The following is a 16,496-nucleotide window of genomic DNA, read 5'->3' as shown; positions in this document are numbered from 1 at the left end:
CCTGGGAATCAAATGAACAAAGAGAAGGCGGAGCCAAGGAGGATCAGGAAAGAGAGAGCAGTTGTGTCCAATGCTGGACAGAGGTCAAAAAGCGTCCATTTGATTTGGCAATAGGTGACCTTTGCCAGAGCAATTTCTGTTGTAATGGTGAAGGCAGGAGTTGCACTGCAATAAATGAGTGAATGAAGGAGGAGAAAGTCAAGGTAAGTAAATGAATGAGTGAATCAAGCGCTGCGCCCTCACTTGCCCTGGGAATTTCCAAGGCCAACACTGGAAGGTGGTGCCGTGGAAGGTCCATCCAGACAGGGAAGCCGCCTAGGAAACCGGTCAGTCTCTCAACCCTTTGGTAGGCGCGGCTCCAAGGTCAGGGTCACCTCAGGCCTCCAGGCAACCCGTCACCTTGACGACCAACTGAAAAAAAAACCCGTAAAGTACGGAAGCAGTCAGATCACCTCGCGAGATCTGGCGTGCCGGCGCCGGCCTTCCGGGCCCGGGAATCGCGGCTGGCTCTCGCGAGACTTGCCTGGGGTCTGAGCGCGGGGCACGACCGTCGGGAAAGCTGGAGCTGCGGGTGGGGAACATGTCGGATTCAGAGCTCGGCAGGAAGTGGGACCGGTGCTTGGCGGATGCGGTCGTGAAGCTAGGTAAGAGGCTCCTTGTCCCTGGCAGGCCCCGCCCGGAGTCAAACAGCCGGCTCAGGGCTCCGCTGACCAGGAGGGCCTGCGGGCCGGTGGAGGCCCTGTGAGAGGTCAGGCCGTCCGGCCTGTTCCAGCCCCTCAGGCCAGGGCGAGCTGCCCAAGCCCGGGCGGGAGGTCACTCGGGTGGCGGGGGACTCGGGCCTGAGGAGCCTGGGCGGCCGCCCGAGATCGAAGAGGTGGGGTTGCATCCCCGAAGAGGTGGGGGTCGAGTTGGCAGGTGGCAGGACGGTTGCGGAGCTCTGCGAGTTAAAACCGTATGCAGGACACAGCCTTGTGCCAGAAGCTTAAGATTCTCTTCCCTGGTGTCACATCTCCCGCACGGAGCGTGCAGCCTGGGCAAGAGGCCACAATCCTCCCCAGCTGTATCAAAAGTGCCTTCTCAAGAAGGTCATCGGGAGCATTTTTTAAGTATTGCCAGGCCTTCACGTGAGTTGCTGTCATTCCCGACTTGTAACCTGATTTATCGACATCAGAGAAGTCTGGGGCCTGAAATCCGAGACATAGTGATGGTGAACCTGGAATGAGAATTGCCTTGCAAAAGTAAGAGGTTGATTGGTCACTTTTCAGCCCTTAGTATAACTCCGCGTAGCCTTTTAACATGTGCTCACTGACGACACAAATTATGAAGTCACTGCGTGGAGGGGAGAGGGAAAGAGGGAAACTCATTTACTGAGTGCATACTGAGTGCCAGACACTGAGCTAGGTTTGCAACTTAATACTTTATCTCATACAGGTCTTCAGAGTCCAGTGAAGGGGTTGTTCAGGGTCTAATAAAAGGCAAAGTTGGCAATTTAACCCAGATTTTCTTGCTTCAAGTCCCATGCTTTTTCTTCGGTACTAATTTTTATTATCTAAATTTGATATTTTTGTATGGAAATCTTAAGCGTATTTAAGAGGATTTAGGATTGTGCCTTTGAATGAAGGTATTGGAAAAGAAAGAATATTGTAAGCTCCATGGTTTATTCACTGCTGTATCCTCATCCCTCAGAAGAGTGCTTAGGAAAAATTGTTGAGAATGAGTCAATAAATTAATTAACTTATCACAGCTACCTCTTCATCCTTGAATTTACCACTTACCAGCTGTGTGATTTGGGGCAAGTTATTTAACCTCTCTGTGCCTGTTTCCTTATTTGTGAATTGGCAATAATAATTATTACTATCTCACAGAGTTGTTGGGTGGATTAAATGAGTTTGTGTAGAGACTTCCTTAACTATGAAATGCGGATACAGATTTACCTAAAAGGATTATGAAGACTGAAGGATAGAAAAATACACAATATACTTGCACAGTGCCTGGCACTTACTAGGTATTCAGTAAATGGTGGTAGTAATAATTGTTGATATTAATATTGTGCTGCTGATGGTCACCTAAGGCAGTGAGTAGTGTCAGTGTCATTCACGAGTGGGACATGGGTGGGCGGGGCATACACAGTGATGTGTGATTACAGATAAAAGTAAAACGAGTGATTCGGACTCTTTTTGCTCTAGAGCTATTATTATAAATCAAGTAAGTGGAGTGATGAATTGAGGTCATCCAGTAAGTTTGCGAGGAAAATAGGCCTTCAGCTATGCTTTGGACAATGACTTGGACTTGGGTAGTGGGGAAGAGTGGAAGCATTTGAGCAGAGGCTGGTTGAACTTCTATGGAGGAGGAAATTGAAGCACCGAGAGGTTAAGTGGCTAGAACTGGAGGAGCTGGGGCTAGAACCCCCGCTGTAATTTTAGTGCATCCTACTCCCTACAGAAGGCTGGTTTGGGTGGAGTCAGAATTGTGAAATATTTTAGAGAGAGTCTACTTTATCTTGAAAGCTTTTGAATTGCCTTTGACTTTCACATGCGTTCTGCATATTCAGCACCTCTGTCTTAAAAATCTGTTACTTTTTGCTCCCAGGGTTCATTACGCCTGGACTGGTGGGGAATCATGGGATGGTTTTAGGCAATAAATACATATTGAGCCCTGGGTCAGTCAGTGGGCAAAAAGAGAAGCAGGAGGCATTTCACTGCCCTCAACAGGGAACTGATGTGATATAAATGGAATTTTGGTATGATTGTTCTGGCAGTGTTTTAACAGAACAAGTTAGAAGTAGAGGAGGCTAACAGTACTGTGAATGTGAAGTGCTAAGTCTGGACTGTTAGACCAGAAAGGAACCAGAAAATTTTGAGAAACTTCAAACTTTTTCCTCCGTTTATAAAATGGAGATAGTAATACCCACCTCCTAGGCCAGAGCAGGCCAAGTACATAGTAGGAATTCAGTAAATGCTGTTTTCTTTATCTTCTCTCCAACTGGCTCACAGTCTCATTTAATTTCTTAATGAAGATGACTCCAAGGTTACAACTTGGTTAAGTGGTGATGTCATTGATCAGCATTTGGAAGTAAAGCAGGAGGGGTGCATGTGAACCTCATTTACACTAAGTTACATATAAGACTTAGTAACTGATTATATGAGGTGCAGGAGAGACTATATTGAGAAAAAAGCTCATAATTTTCTGCTTACATGGTTGCATTTGAGAATGATAATGAAGTTGAGAAGAGATTTTTAATTTTGAGAGAGAAACTGAGTTCAGATTTTGAGGAGGTTGCCCCTTTATTAATGGACTTAGGGGAATGAAGCATGGATGTGTAATTTTAGGAGACTTTTGCCTAAGGTATTTGAGACTATGGGATGAACACTGTTCTGTCATGTGTTAGTTCTTATTCCTATAGGCAGCGAGTGTATTGAACTCTTCAAACCTCTTTGGCTACTTGCTTTTCTGGTACTTCAGAATGGAGATGGAGACTCAGGGAATGGCCACCTGCTGTAGGATAGATACAGATTTTGGAGACAATGCAGGCAGGGAAGAAGGGCCAAGGCAGGCTTTCAGCTGTATAGTGATAATTTCATATTTTCTGGCTTGACAGAGACTGAAGGGAAGTCAAGGTGAATGGACAGCTCCCTTTGTGAGCATTTCTCTGTTTGGCTGCCTTATACCTAAGTGTTTTTATTCTTTTCCCACTGGTTTGCTGAAAAATGACTATTTTAATCACTTGTATTTAGCCTCAATATTGTACAGCTGTGTTAGAGAGGTCTCACAAGCATGTACTTTAGGGACTAGTTCTTTAAAAAAAAATGTTCTTCAATGATCTCTTCCTCTGAAGCGATCTATTTATTTGTATGTAATAGGAGTATGTAGGATAGAAGGTTTCTAATATGGTTTGATCTGATGTACTGATCCTATGAATCAAAACACACACCGCCCTGTAATAGGCACAACAGGCCATTGTTCGTCACACATCTGTTTCTCTCTTCTTTAAGTCCTTGTTCCTTTCTTTTCCTTTTCCTCCTCACATTTTCATCCTTCTCTTTGGCTTCTATTCTCATTCCTGCCGCTGCCATTCGTATGCATTGCCTAGTTCATACATAAGGTTTGATGTTAAAGTCTTAAAAAAAAAAATAACCTTGTTAGCATTTAAGAAGATCCTAGGTATCCTATTTAGTCTCCATCACATCACTCATTTTTCTTAATAGCACATATTACCATCTGGAATTTGCAGTTTGTTTCTTTACCTGATTGTCCCTCCTCCGTAGAACGTAAACTTCATGAGAACCGGAGACTGTTCTCTGTTGACCGCAGCCCCTGGCATAGAGGAGGCATACAATAATTATTGTTGAGTGAGTGACACGGATTGCTGAGAATTTTGTAGACTCTGTCCTCTGTCCATATTTGCTATCCAGTGTGTTTATTAACTGAATGAATTAGCATTTAAATTTAAGAAGTCAATTAAAGTAGATTTCCTGTGCATTTCTGCCAGTTGACACATTTGATCATGTGCCCTTGGATTCTTGGAACTTTTACCAACTTTCAGTTTCATCTGGGAATGTAAATTATTGTTAGTAATCTCAATGAAGTAGTAAAGAAATGTTTGAGAGTAGTCAACCAAGAAACATAAATGAGAGAGTACTTTTTTATTTAAACAAGTAGAGGGTGATGTTGGTTTAAGTGGTAGTGCCAAAGCCTTATTGCAGGAAATTAAAAAGGAGTGAAGAATATTACATTTTATTAATAGCATCTTCCGTTAGTTTTATGTGAATGCATCATTAATGGTTTTTGCTAATTTTATGAATTTATGTTTTAAGTTTTTTCATTTACTGAATGCTCTGGATTTCTTTCCCACTCAGTTCAAGGGCTGTGCCATTTATTTTGCATGTACATGCTGACTAGTTAGTCTTGTGCGTACCCACATGAATAAGACACATTTTCTTGCTAATGAGAAAAGAAGGCATAGTATCTTGTCAACATAGGTGTCTTAATAGTTCCCGAACAGAGCTAATGCCCTCACCTGGTACTTGTCACTCTGGACTAAATGGGAGGTTACTTTGATTTTCTGTTTTCCAGGGAAAATAAGATTATAGGAGATGAGAAAATCACAGAACTATGAGACTTAGGGAGATGCTTCCCTGCAATTTAAGAATTTCTAAGCCCTGCAAGTGTAGGTCATGGAAGCACTGTCACTGCCCTCAGTGTTGTGTTACAACCCACTCTTGAAAGCAGAAGCTCTGCGCTGGCTCACTGTGACCTCGTGACCAAGTTGATGTCTCTGTGACAGAGACCAGGGCCCCAGATTTGCAGATTTGCTGGAGGAGGCTTTGAGGAAAATCTGATTCCGGTAGTCTGTGGATTCCTGTGGAGGCCTTGGGAATCCTTAATGTGACCTGAAAAATTGTAAAATAGGCCGTGTCCCTCTTCCCCCACATTTTACTTCCGCTGCAAGACCAGAGTAAAGAGTATCTAGTCTTCATAATCCATGAATTGTCCAGGAAATCTGAAAGAGGGGAAGGAGATGTCATGGTCGGGGAGGGGTTGCCCAAGGCTGTGATAACTTTCCTGAAAAAGGCTGTCCTTGCAAGCCACGTGTATTAAGCACAAGGGAAAATGCAAGCCATGAACATTTTTAAGCAGCCCTTAGAATGTATTCCACTCAGTTGACTGTGGTAACATTCACATGCCTTTTCCCTGTGTTTTTGCATTAGAAATAAATGTAAGTACCTCTCCTGTGCCTCAGTTTCCTCAACTATAAAATGGTAGTTGTTACAAGTAAGGATAAAATGAGCCAATCTTTGTAGAGTGGTCAGTACACTGTACTTCATAAATACTAGATGCAGGCATGTAAATGAAGGATTACAGTCATAAGTTAAAGTAATAGACACATTTGCTCTGATCTCAGCTATTGCGGGTGGTTTGGAAGCCTGACAATCAATATTCCAGGTTATATATGTAATAGTAATCATTAATGTATACGTCTCCAAACAATTTAATACCAGGCGTTAATCCCTGGTGTGGTACACAGATGAATAGGCACTGGCCCTGCCCTTGAGGGGCTTACCTTCTTGAGCAATATGAAGGAGGTGGTGACATTGGAGTTTAGTCTTAGAGAATATGTGGGTGTTTAGTAGGTGGACCGGGTGGAAGTCTGCACTTCAGGCTTCAGACATTGTCCAGGCAGTGTTCCAGACGAGAGAGACTTTGGCTTCTTCGGGGAATGACGATAATCGCTACCATTTATTGGGCACATACCATGTCTAGACACTGTGCTAAATAAGCATGTTTCATTTCATATGCATTATTTCATTTAATCCTCATAGTCTTGTGGGGTATTTCCCCCATTTTCCCCCCAATTTTTTTTATTAAGATAAAATACATATAACACAATTTACCATCTTAGCCATTCTTAAGTGTACTGTCAAGTGGTGTTAAGTATGTTGTTGGGCTGCACCACGCAGGCCTGCAAGCCCTGAACTTACCCATCCTCGAGACTGAAGAAGGAGCCTGGAGCCAGCAAGACATGTCAGTGGTTTAATGAACAGGGGGATCTTGCATGTCTGAAGTGAGGTCCTGGAGGGACACCCCAGCGATGTGAGGGTTGGCAGTCTTTGCACAGCAGTGGGGTCGGGGGTAGGGTGTTGCTAGTTATAGAGGGAATTTACGTCAGGTTGGCTCATCAGTTACCAGGGAAACTAGCAAAGGGGTACACTCCTCACCGCCCCCTTTGATAAGCTGTCATGGTGGAGATGTTCTGATCTGAAAGTTAGAACAGTCACTAGCTGCTTAGAGGGCAAGTATGTAGGAAGGTCAGTCGTGTGAGTAGGGTGAAGGTGAAGCAGGCGCTGGTCCAGCAGGGGATGTACAGAGAGCAAGAGAACAGCCATCTTGGGTGGCCTGATCATACATCTGTTTATATTGTGCAGTCATTACCATCATCTATCTCCATGACTCTTCATCTTGTAAAATTGAAACTCTTTACCCATTTAATAATAACTCCCCATTCCTGCCCCTATCCTCCCAGCCCCTGGCAATCACCACTCTGCTTTCTGTCTCTGTGATTTTTGACTACTCTTAAGTACCTCATATAAGTAGATTTGTACAGTATTTGTCTTTTTGAGATTGGCTTATTTCACTTTGCATAATGTCCTCAAGGTTCATTCTTGTTGTAGCTTATGTCAGAATCTCCTTCCTTTTTAAGGCTGAACAATATTCCACCGTGTGTGTGTATTTATACATACGTACATACATTGCTTATTCATTCACCTGTTGCTGGACAGTTGGGTTGCTTCTGCATTTTACTGTTGTGAATAATGCTGCTATGAACGTGGTTCTACAGCTATTTCCTGGAGACCATGTTTTGAGTTCTTTTGGCTGTATACCCAGAAGTGGAATTACTGTATCATATGGTAATTCTATTTTGAATTTTTTGAGGATCTGCCATATTGTTTTCCACAGCAGCTGTACCATTTTACATTCCTACCAACACTATGCTAGAGTCCTGGTTTCTTCACGTCTTCCCCAACACTTGTTTTTTTCTCCTCCTTGTTAGTTTAGGTCCTTTGTCTATCTTTGAATTGTTTTTGTTCTTGCATTTAGGATTTCTCTGTATATTCTGGTTATTAATCCCTTTTCAGATATGGTTTGCAAATATTTTCTCGTGTATGTGGAATGCTTTTTACTCTGCTGTTATCTTTTGATGCACAAAATTTAAAATTTTTCATAATGTCCAGTTTGTCAATTTTTTCTTTTGTTGACTGTGCCTTTGATGTCTGAACAGCAAAAACCTCCCTGTTTTTCTTCTAGTCTCACACTCACAGTATTTCTGATATCGGATATGTGGGTTTTCCACACTGAGCTATTCTCTGACACCAGCTGGGTGTTCTGTAACTCAGTTTAATTCTGACATTGACTGGAAGTAGCACAGACCCTATGGGTTAGGGTCTTAGTCCCATGAGACTCTCACTTTGGACGCCAATCACAAGTCCAGATGTCACCTGTACTTCTGACTGACTAGCCATGAATCAGAGGTTCGTGTGATTCCCTCCCAGGGTTCAGTAATTTGTTAGCATGGTTCACAGAACTGTGGAAAATGGTTTATTACTAGATGACCAGTTTATTCCCAGGGATACTAAAGAATATGAATGAACAGCCATATGAAGAGAGACATTAGGTGAGGTCCTGAAGGATCCCAGGCACAGGAGCTTCTATTTCTGTGGAGTTGGGGTACATCACCCTCCTGGCATGAAGATGTGTTCATCAACCTGGAAACTCTCAGAACCCTGTACTTTTGGGGTTTTTATGGAAGCTTCATCATGAAGGCATGATTAAGCATTAACTCAGCTTACCCCTCTCTCCCTTCTTGAGGGATAAAGGATGGGGCTGAAAATTCCAAGCGTGGCTTGGTCTTTCTGGTGATCAGCCCCCATCCTGAAGCTATCCAGGAGCCCACAAGAGTTGCCTCATTAGAGCAAAAGGCACGCCTATCTCTCAGGAAATTCTAGGGGGTTTATGGGCTCTATGCCAGGAACTAGAGGCAGAGACCAATATATATGTTTTCTGTTATTTCATATCCAAGAAATCATTGCCAAACCCAGTGTTGTGTTGCTTTTGCTCTATGTTTTCTCTGTTTTATAGTCTTACAGGTTTTTGCTCCATATTGAGTTAATTTTTGTACATGGTGTCAGACCAGTTTCATTTTTTGCAGGTGGATATCCAGTTTTCCCAGGACCATTTGTTGAAAAGACTGTCCTTTCCCCACTGAATGGTCTTGGCACCCTTGTCAAAAATCATCTGTTTGTACATGTAAGGGTTTATTTCTGGGCTCTCTATTACATTAGTCTAAATGTCTATCTTTGTGCCAGTACTACACTGTTTTGATTACTGTAGTTTTATAGTAAGTTTTGAAATCAGGAAATGTGTCTCCTGGTTTGTTCTTTTTCAAGATTATTTTGGCTTTTCGGCGTCTCTTGAGATTCCACATGAATTTTAGGATGGATTTTCTATTTCTGCAGAAAATGTCAGGATTTTGATAGGGATTGCACTGAATCTATAGATGGCTTTGGGGTATTTAGGTTAGCAAATAATATTCTGTGGTATGGATATACCACATTTTGTTTATCAGTTTATTAGTTGATGGACATTTAGGTTGTTTACACTTTTTGGCTGTTATGAATAATGCTGCTATGACCAAGTACACAAGTTTTTTATGTGGACACATGTTTTCATTTCTCTTGAGTATTTACCTGAGAGTGGAATGGCTGGATTGTATGGCAGCTCTTTGTGTAGCATTGAGAAAAAACACTGAATGTTAAGCAGAAGAGTGACATAGTTCAGTGTCTCATTTCAGAAAGGTCGCTGAAGTAGCATGAGGAGAATGAATAGGAAAGGGCCAAAATGAGGGCAGGATACGGGTTAGTATATTATGGCAAAGTCATGCCAAAGGTGAAATGATCAGATTAGAGGAAACCAGAACTAAGATGGGAGCAGAAGGAGTGCATTGGAGGCGGAGGTAATGGTGACAGTACAGCGGTGATATTTACAGAACTTAAAATGCAGGCTTATGAGCAGGAGTCATCAGGGGTGACATCAAGCCTACGTAAATGGAGAATGGAGTTGCGGTTGACAATTAGGAGAGGCAGGAGGGGAGCCCAAGTAGCATTTTGTAGTTTATTAATTTCTGTTATGTCTTGAGATTTGTCACTAGTTATATACAGCTCAGTCAGCAGAGGTGAAAGTCTTCTTACTTTGCCATGCATTCATCTTCATGAAAAGAAAGGATTGGGCCTTGTTCCTTCCTTGCTAAGAAAGTAGGACAGTAAATGATTTAGCAGCTGACCTGCCTTGGAATTAACCAGCAGGTTTTGTGTATTCATCCGATAATCAATTAAGTGTAGTTAAATTGTTTGTTTAAGACCATTTTAGTGTTAAAAAAAATACTGTACTGAGAGAGGCCATTGAATAGTTATGGAAAAAGAAAGCAAATTATTGTTTTTCTTTAAGTATCAGTTCATCTCATAAATGTGGGCTACCACAAAGTATTGTTGGCTTACCAAAAATTGCCTTTTGGTAGCCTCTCCATTTCATGGATTGATGTCAATTAGGCTAAACTAAAATACTTCAAAGGCTTTTGGTTGTTTATAGGACTAGGTTTCAAATTAGTACATGTTAATTGTTGAATTAGTAGCCATATTTTTTTATATGTATTTCTAAACAATGTTTGGGAGCAAAAATGCTTTTTCCATTTGCAGCAGCAGTGTGAATAATGGAACATTGTGATCTTGCTAGAGGAAAATTTTTTGTTAGTATTGTAGAATAATGTAATTAAGCACTATATGGAACTTGAAAACATTTGAATTTTTGTTCTGGCTGTGGTTTTATGCTTTCCTAAAATGTGGCCTGAAACAGTTTATTAGTAAATATGCTGAATTGCTTTGTCTGGCAAGTGCATCTCAGTATTGAATCCAAGTAAAAATACAAATATTGACTTATAAAAGTTGTTTGGTGTGGTAATGTTTTTACCACGGCCATTGACCCACTAGTGAAATGTTAGGGCATTGCTAGATTGGATCCTGTTTATATTTAAAGGCCAAGAGAGAGAAACAGAGAGGAAGCTAACATTAATTGAATGCCTGTTATGTGCCACCGTGTTTGGCACACTAATATATTATCCCCTTTTTACTCTCCTAGCAATTCAGTGAGGAAGTTTATATTATTTGCTTTTCCAGCAAGAAAAATAATGCTCAAAGATACTTATAGAAATTGAGAAGTTCATTTTAAAATCTACATGAAAATGTAAACAATCCAGAATTGCCAAAGCAATTTTTTTAAAAAAGAAAAACACTGTTGAAAGACTAACATTCCCTGATTTCAAGGCTTACTGTAAAGCTACAGTAAACAAGACAGTGTGGTATCGGAGTACGGATACACGTACAGAACAGTGGAATGGGCTAGTGTCTAGAAATAAACCCATAAATATATGATCAAATCATTTTTAGTTCTTTTTTTCTTTTAAATAGAGGTACTGGGGATTGAACCCAGGACCTCGTGCATGCTAAGCATATAGTCTACTACTGAGCTATTTCCCTCTCCCTGGTCAGTTCATTTTTGACAAAGATGCCAAGGCATTTTAATGGAGAAAGGAAAATATTTTCAGCAAATTGTGCTAGAATAACAGGAAAATATAGAGAAAAAAATGAACTTCACTATCATGCATAAAAATGAACTCAAAAGGATCACAGACCTACATGTAAAAGCTAAAACTATAAAATCTCTAAAAGAAAACATAGAAAAAAATCTTTGTGACTTTGAGTTCAAAAAGACTTCTTAGGTCACGAAAGGCAAAATCACAAAGAAAAAAATTGCTGTACTAGATTTGATCAAAATTTAAAACTTGCTCTTTGAAAGACACCATTAAGAGAATAAAAAGGCAAGCCACAGATTGGGAGAGAATATTTGCGATACATATATCTGATGAAGGACTTGTTTCCAGAATAAATAAAGAATTCTTCAATTTAATCTTAAGAAGACAAGCAATTCATTTAAGAAAATTAGTAAAATGTTTGAAAAGATTCTTCACAAAAGCAGTTAAGTAATGGCAAATAAGCACATGAAAAAGTGTTCAACATAAATAGGTACTGGGGAAATGCAGATAGACACCTATTAAAATAATTTAAAAGACAGATGACGCTAAGGGTTGACTAGAATTTGGAGCAACTAGAATTCTTATACATTGTTGATGGGAATGTGTAATGGTGCAACCATTTTGTAAAACAATTTGGTAGTTTCTTACAAAGTTAAACATACCGTCTACTCATTCTCCTCCAGGTATTTGTTTACCCAAGAGAAATGAAAACATATGTTCACAGAAAGTCTTTTGTATATGAGTGTTTATAGCAGCTTTATTCATTATGTCCCCAAACTGGAAAGAACCCAGATGTCCATCAAAAGGTGAATGGATAAACAAGTGTGGACTTACCCATATAATAGACTGTTCAGTAATAAAAAGGAACAAACTGTTGATACATACAACAACATGTATACATTTCAAAATCATTATGTTGAGTGAAAGAAATTAGGCACAAAAGACTATATATGATTCCATTTATATATAAAATTCTAGAAAATACAAACCAATCTGTAATGACAAAGTAGATAGCCAGCATCTCCAGACTTATCTAAGTGGTTGCCTGGGGCAAAGGGTGGAGAGAAGGGTGGACTGCTGAGAGAGGCACAGGGAAACTTGGAGCTGATAGCAGTATTCTGTTTCTTGATTGTGGTGTTGGTTTCACAGGCATATACATCTTCCAAACTCATTGAATTGTGCACTTTAAATGGGTGCAGTTTATTCTACATAAATTGTATCTCAAAAGTTGTTTAAAACCAAAAAGATGAAATATACCCAGTGTTGGTGAGGATATAAGCAACCAAAACACTCAGACTCGGCTTGTGAGAGTATGAATCTGTGTAACCACGTTGGAATGGGAAACTGGAGGAATCTTCAAAAGCTAACTATGTACACCTTATGACAGAGCAATTTCATGCCTAGGTATATACACAACAGACATGCCTGCGTATGGTCACCAGATTACCTATACTAGAATGTTCATAGAGTGCTATTCATAATAACGCTGCATGGAAACTACCCAAATGCCTGTTAACAGGATGGGTAAGTAAATTGTGGTAAATTAATTTAATTGAATACTATATAGCAATGATAATGAATGAGCTACCGTTGTTCACAACAGTTGGGCCAAAGTACGTACTGTACATTTGTATAAGTTTAAAAATAGGCAAAACTACTTTTTTATGAGAAATCAGAATATGGTTATTTTTGGATAGTTTTGACTAAGGAAGCACAAGGCAGGCTTCTGGAGATGTTAGTTATCTTTTGTTTCTTGCTCTGGTTGCTGGTAAGATGGGTATATTTAGTCTGAAAATTCATCGCTTAATTATGCAGATTTCTGTATGTTATATTTCATAAAAAATTTAAAATAGACATATACTGTCACAGAAACTTGTCCTTGATAATCATAAAGTGAGAAAAGCAAATTTTAGAACATCATGTATGATAAATGATTCCACTTATATAAGTAGAATGATAAACAGTAAACTTAATCAGAATTACTTCTTGGGAATGCTAATGATACTTGGTGGGAAGGATCATTAACTTTGCTGTTTTTGCAGTGTAAGCAAATAAACAGATCAGAACAGTTTCTGTTAAAAAAAGTATTTACTGAGTTCATTTGGTTCCTACAGTTGAGGATTATGAATAATCTTTAATAAATATATTAAGTCTAGTTTTGTCATTTAACAGGTTAGTAATTTAAAGTGAAAATCTTTGTAAGCTTTTCACTAACTTTGAAATTACATTGATATCTATTAATGAAGTTTCTAATTGATTGACAGGTTAATGGGATTTGCTCTTGGTGGGTATCAGGTCCCATTGTTTCTTTCATTGGATAGCCCCAGTTCAGTAACCTCCATGAATTCGCAGACTTTGAGAACGATAGATTATTAGAGCTGGAAGGAACCCCAGGGATTCATTGGCTCCAGTGGTTTTTGTATGTATTCCAAAGTACCCTAGAGGTTGCCACCAGGTGGGAGTAGGTTCAGAGCAGAAAGTGAGGGGAGGCTGAGCAAGTGGATTTCCAGTCAGGCCTCCAGCCCCCTCCCTCGGCCCCAGTAGAGCAGCTCCACTTTGATCTGTTTTATTTATCTATTTTCTGTGTAAGACTTCACATTTGGAAAAATGATCTGATTGCTTAGGGGAAAAACAAAGGCTGTTAACACTAATTTCAACCCTCTCATTTAACAGATTAAAAAAATGATGCCAGACGAGTTTGAGATGTGTTTCCCAGGATCTGTTTTCATGTAGGGTGATTTGTTTGGAACCTGTTTCTTTCTGTTCTGAATATTGGACAGTCTTGTCCACAAGACTGCTGCTTTACAGCTCTCTGATCCCAGCTTATAATTCCTTTCCTCCTGGATTTACCCAGCCATTGGGGTCCCAGACACTTGGCACCCACATATACCCTTTCCATTCCCCTACCACTGACCGGTTACTTAGTTTGGAGCTTGGTTTAAGATATTTCTGCTGAATGTGGTTCCTTCCTATTTCAGCTAGAGACCTTTCTAACTGGGAGATGGCTGTTTAGAATCATGTAACTTATATGTTACAACAAACAGGGGAGTTCATTTCTCACCAATTTTCAAAATATGCTCCATAGTGCCTTAGAGTTTGTGGGTCCCCTCTGGGACTATTATGGGGTTCAGGAGGTAGGGGGCCTGAATGCTCCTTGGACCTTTCCAGTAGCAGCTTAGTTTTATCTTTGGAAAGTACTGGGTTTTCACAGATTTCTCTGGAAGAAAGGCTTTCTGCTTTGAAAGAAAGGAATGGAGTTGTGAAAATCACTGATTTGGTTCAGCCTCTCTCTATAAGGGTGAGGAAACTGAGGCCTGAGGTATTAAGCTCCTTTAGCTGGAGAAGCAGTGTGTGGGGCATTGAGAGAAGAGTGGGCCTTGAGCCCGGTGAGTCTGGGACAGTGTTGGCCTTTCTGAGCCTCAGTTTCCTCTCCTGTAAATTTGGGCTGCTAATCCCTGCATGGTTTTGATGAGGCCCTGGATAAGATAAGAATCTAGTGGACGTGAAAGCATTTTATAAATTGTAAGCCCCTAGACTGATGATTCTTAAAGGCGGGTGATTCATCTTCACCCCCTGGGGACATTTGGCAATGTCTGAAGAGACACATATGGTTGCTGTACGGCGGGGTGGGGGGGTTGCCACTGACATCTAGTGGGTAGGAGACAGGGATGCTGCTAAACATCCTACGATGCACAAACAGCATCCACAGCTAAGAATTGTCCAGCCCAAAATGCCAACAGTTGAGGTCAAGAAACCCTGCCCGTGACAAATGTAACTTGTCCAAACATCTTACTGTATGACTCCCCAGCCACAGCCCTTTGAGATAACACTCACACAACACAGTTGTATATTTTCATACATCTGTATGCACTTACTCTTTCAGCAACAAACAAGATGGGAAATGAAGAAAACAAAAGGAACTAACAGAATAATTAGAATGACTTTAAGGAAAGTATAGCTCATAATTTTTAGATCTTTTTTTTTTTTTTGACCATTTGGCATGCTTGTTAAAAAAAAGAGAGACCAAAAAAGAACTGTATTGTTTATAAAGTGAAAGTCCATTAGAATCAAGATAACTGTTAATAATTTAAGGTGTCATTTTTAAAAGTAAGAAGTGGAGAAAGTGAATTTGAAATGCTTTTTTAGACAGCATGACAGGAATAAGAAATAAAGGATAAGGGGTACACATTAGGAAAAAATTTGAGAAGAATACGGGATATGAGAATATGGGTCAGTATTAATGGATGATGAGCTGATTAGAAAAATAGTGCGAGGCATGCCTGGGAGAGAGGGCAGACTGCAGTGGGGCCCAGGTGCTTTTTTAAAATTATAGAGACCCTCTACATTGCTTCAATTGTGTATCTTCAGGTAGAATTTTAAAGCTATCTGATTAATAGTTAACAGTGTAGTATGGGAGGAATTGAAATCCAGTGCTTTTACTTCAATTTTCTTTATCCAACCTAAACCTGCGCTAGAGTGCTTGGGATAATTTATAATTATTGTAACACTGACATAATTGTTGACGGATTTGTAGACCTACTTTGATATATGTTTATGAGTTAGAACAAATGTTTCTGATTGTTTTTGTCAGAACCTGAACATAAAAACTACTTAAAATTCCTGTTTGATAGATTTTCAATGATTAACTGAAGCAAATGATTTAAGCAACATAATTCACTTTTTACTAGGAAGGTAGTCCTAAGAAAGCTGCTAGTTTCTTGGCATCATTTCAGATGACTAAATTGAAGTCCATTAGTTGTAAGAATTTTTTTTAACCATTTCAGCACATAAGCCTATATGTAAGCTCATAATATCCCACTCTGATTAGAAGCAAAAATACACCATATTACTGTTCTAATCATATGTTGTCTTGACATTAAAATAAATGCCACTAATATTATGTTTTCCCAGAAAAAAATGGGCTGTGACCATTGAAAAATCACAGCTTTTTTTTTCCCTTGTGCCAGCTGCAACTTAAAATTCATTTTATTTGAGCTCATAACTTGTATTTGGAAGTCTTTTTCTTCACTCAGTGTATGAAAACTGAATTCTTGATTTCTTGATGTATGCAAATCCAGGGGTTTGGAGAGGTTTATTTGCAGGGCTTTCTAGAACACTGATGTCTTTAAGGAAGACTGTGGAATACTGCTATAATAGAAAGTCAGCTGGGCTCTGTTTCCCAGCTGCATGGTCTCAGGCACCTTATGAGAGCCAGATTTGGACAGCAGAGAAGTTGCTTGCTCACGGAAGGCCCTGAAATTCAGGCGAGTCATTGTGCATAGTGATCTGAGATATTCACCATTTGCACCAACAATACCTTAAATGCAAAACCATTGGTATATTTTGAAAGTATTTG

The 16,496-nt window shown here is 40.0% G+C and overlaps 1 protein-coding gene across 1 annotated transcript in view; it reads left to right on the top strand.

The window, feature by feature from the left end:
- The first annotated feature begins 491 nt into the window (after window positions 1-491).
- The window catches only part of MICOS10 (mitochondrial contact site and cristae organizing system subunit 10), a 28,688-nt gene continuing 12,683 nt past the window's right edge, over window positions 492-16,496 (top strand). The window contains exon 1 of the mRNA XM_010957446.3: window positions 492-644. Within this exon, the coding sequence (XP_010955748.1) occupies window positions 581-644 (64 nt within the window). The 5' untranslated portion in view covers window positions 492-580. The remainder of the gene's footprint in view (window positions 645-16,496) is intronic.

The sequence above is a fragment of the Camelus bactrianus genome, chromosome 13 (assembly GCF_048773025.1).
Source record: "Camelus bactrianus isolate YW-2024 breed Bactrian camel chromosome 13, ASM4877302v1, whole genome shotgun sequence".
Taxonomy (NCBI): Eukaryota; Metazoa; Chordata; class Mammalia; order Artiodactyla; family Camelidae; genus Camelus; species Camelus bactrianus.
This window is presented reverse-complemented; position numbering and strand designations above follow the sequence as displayed.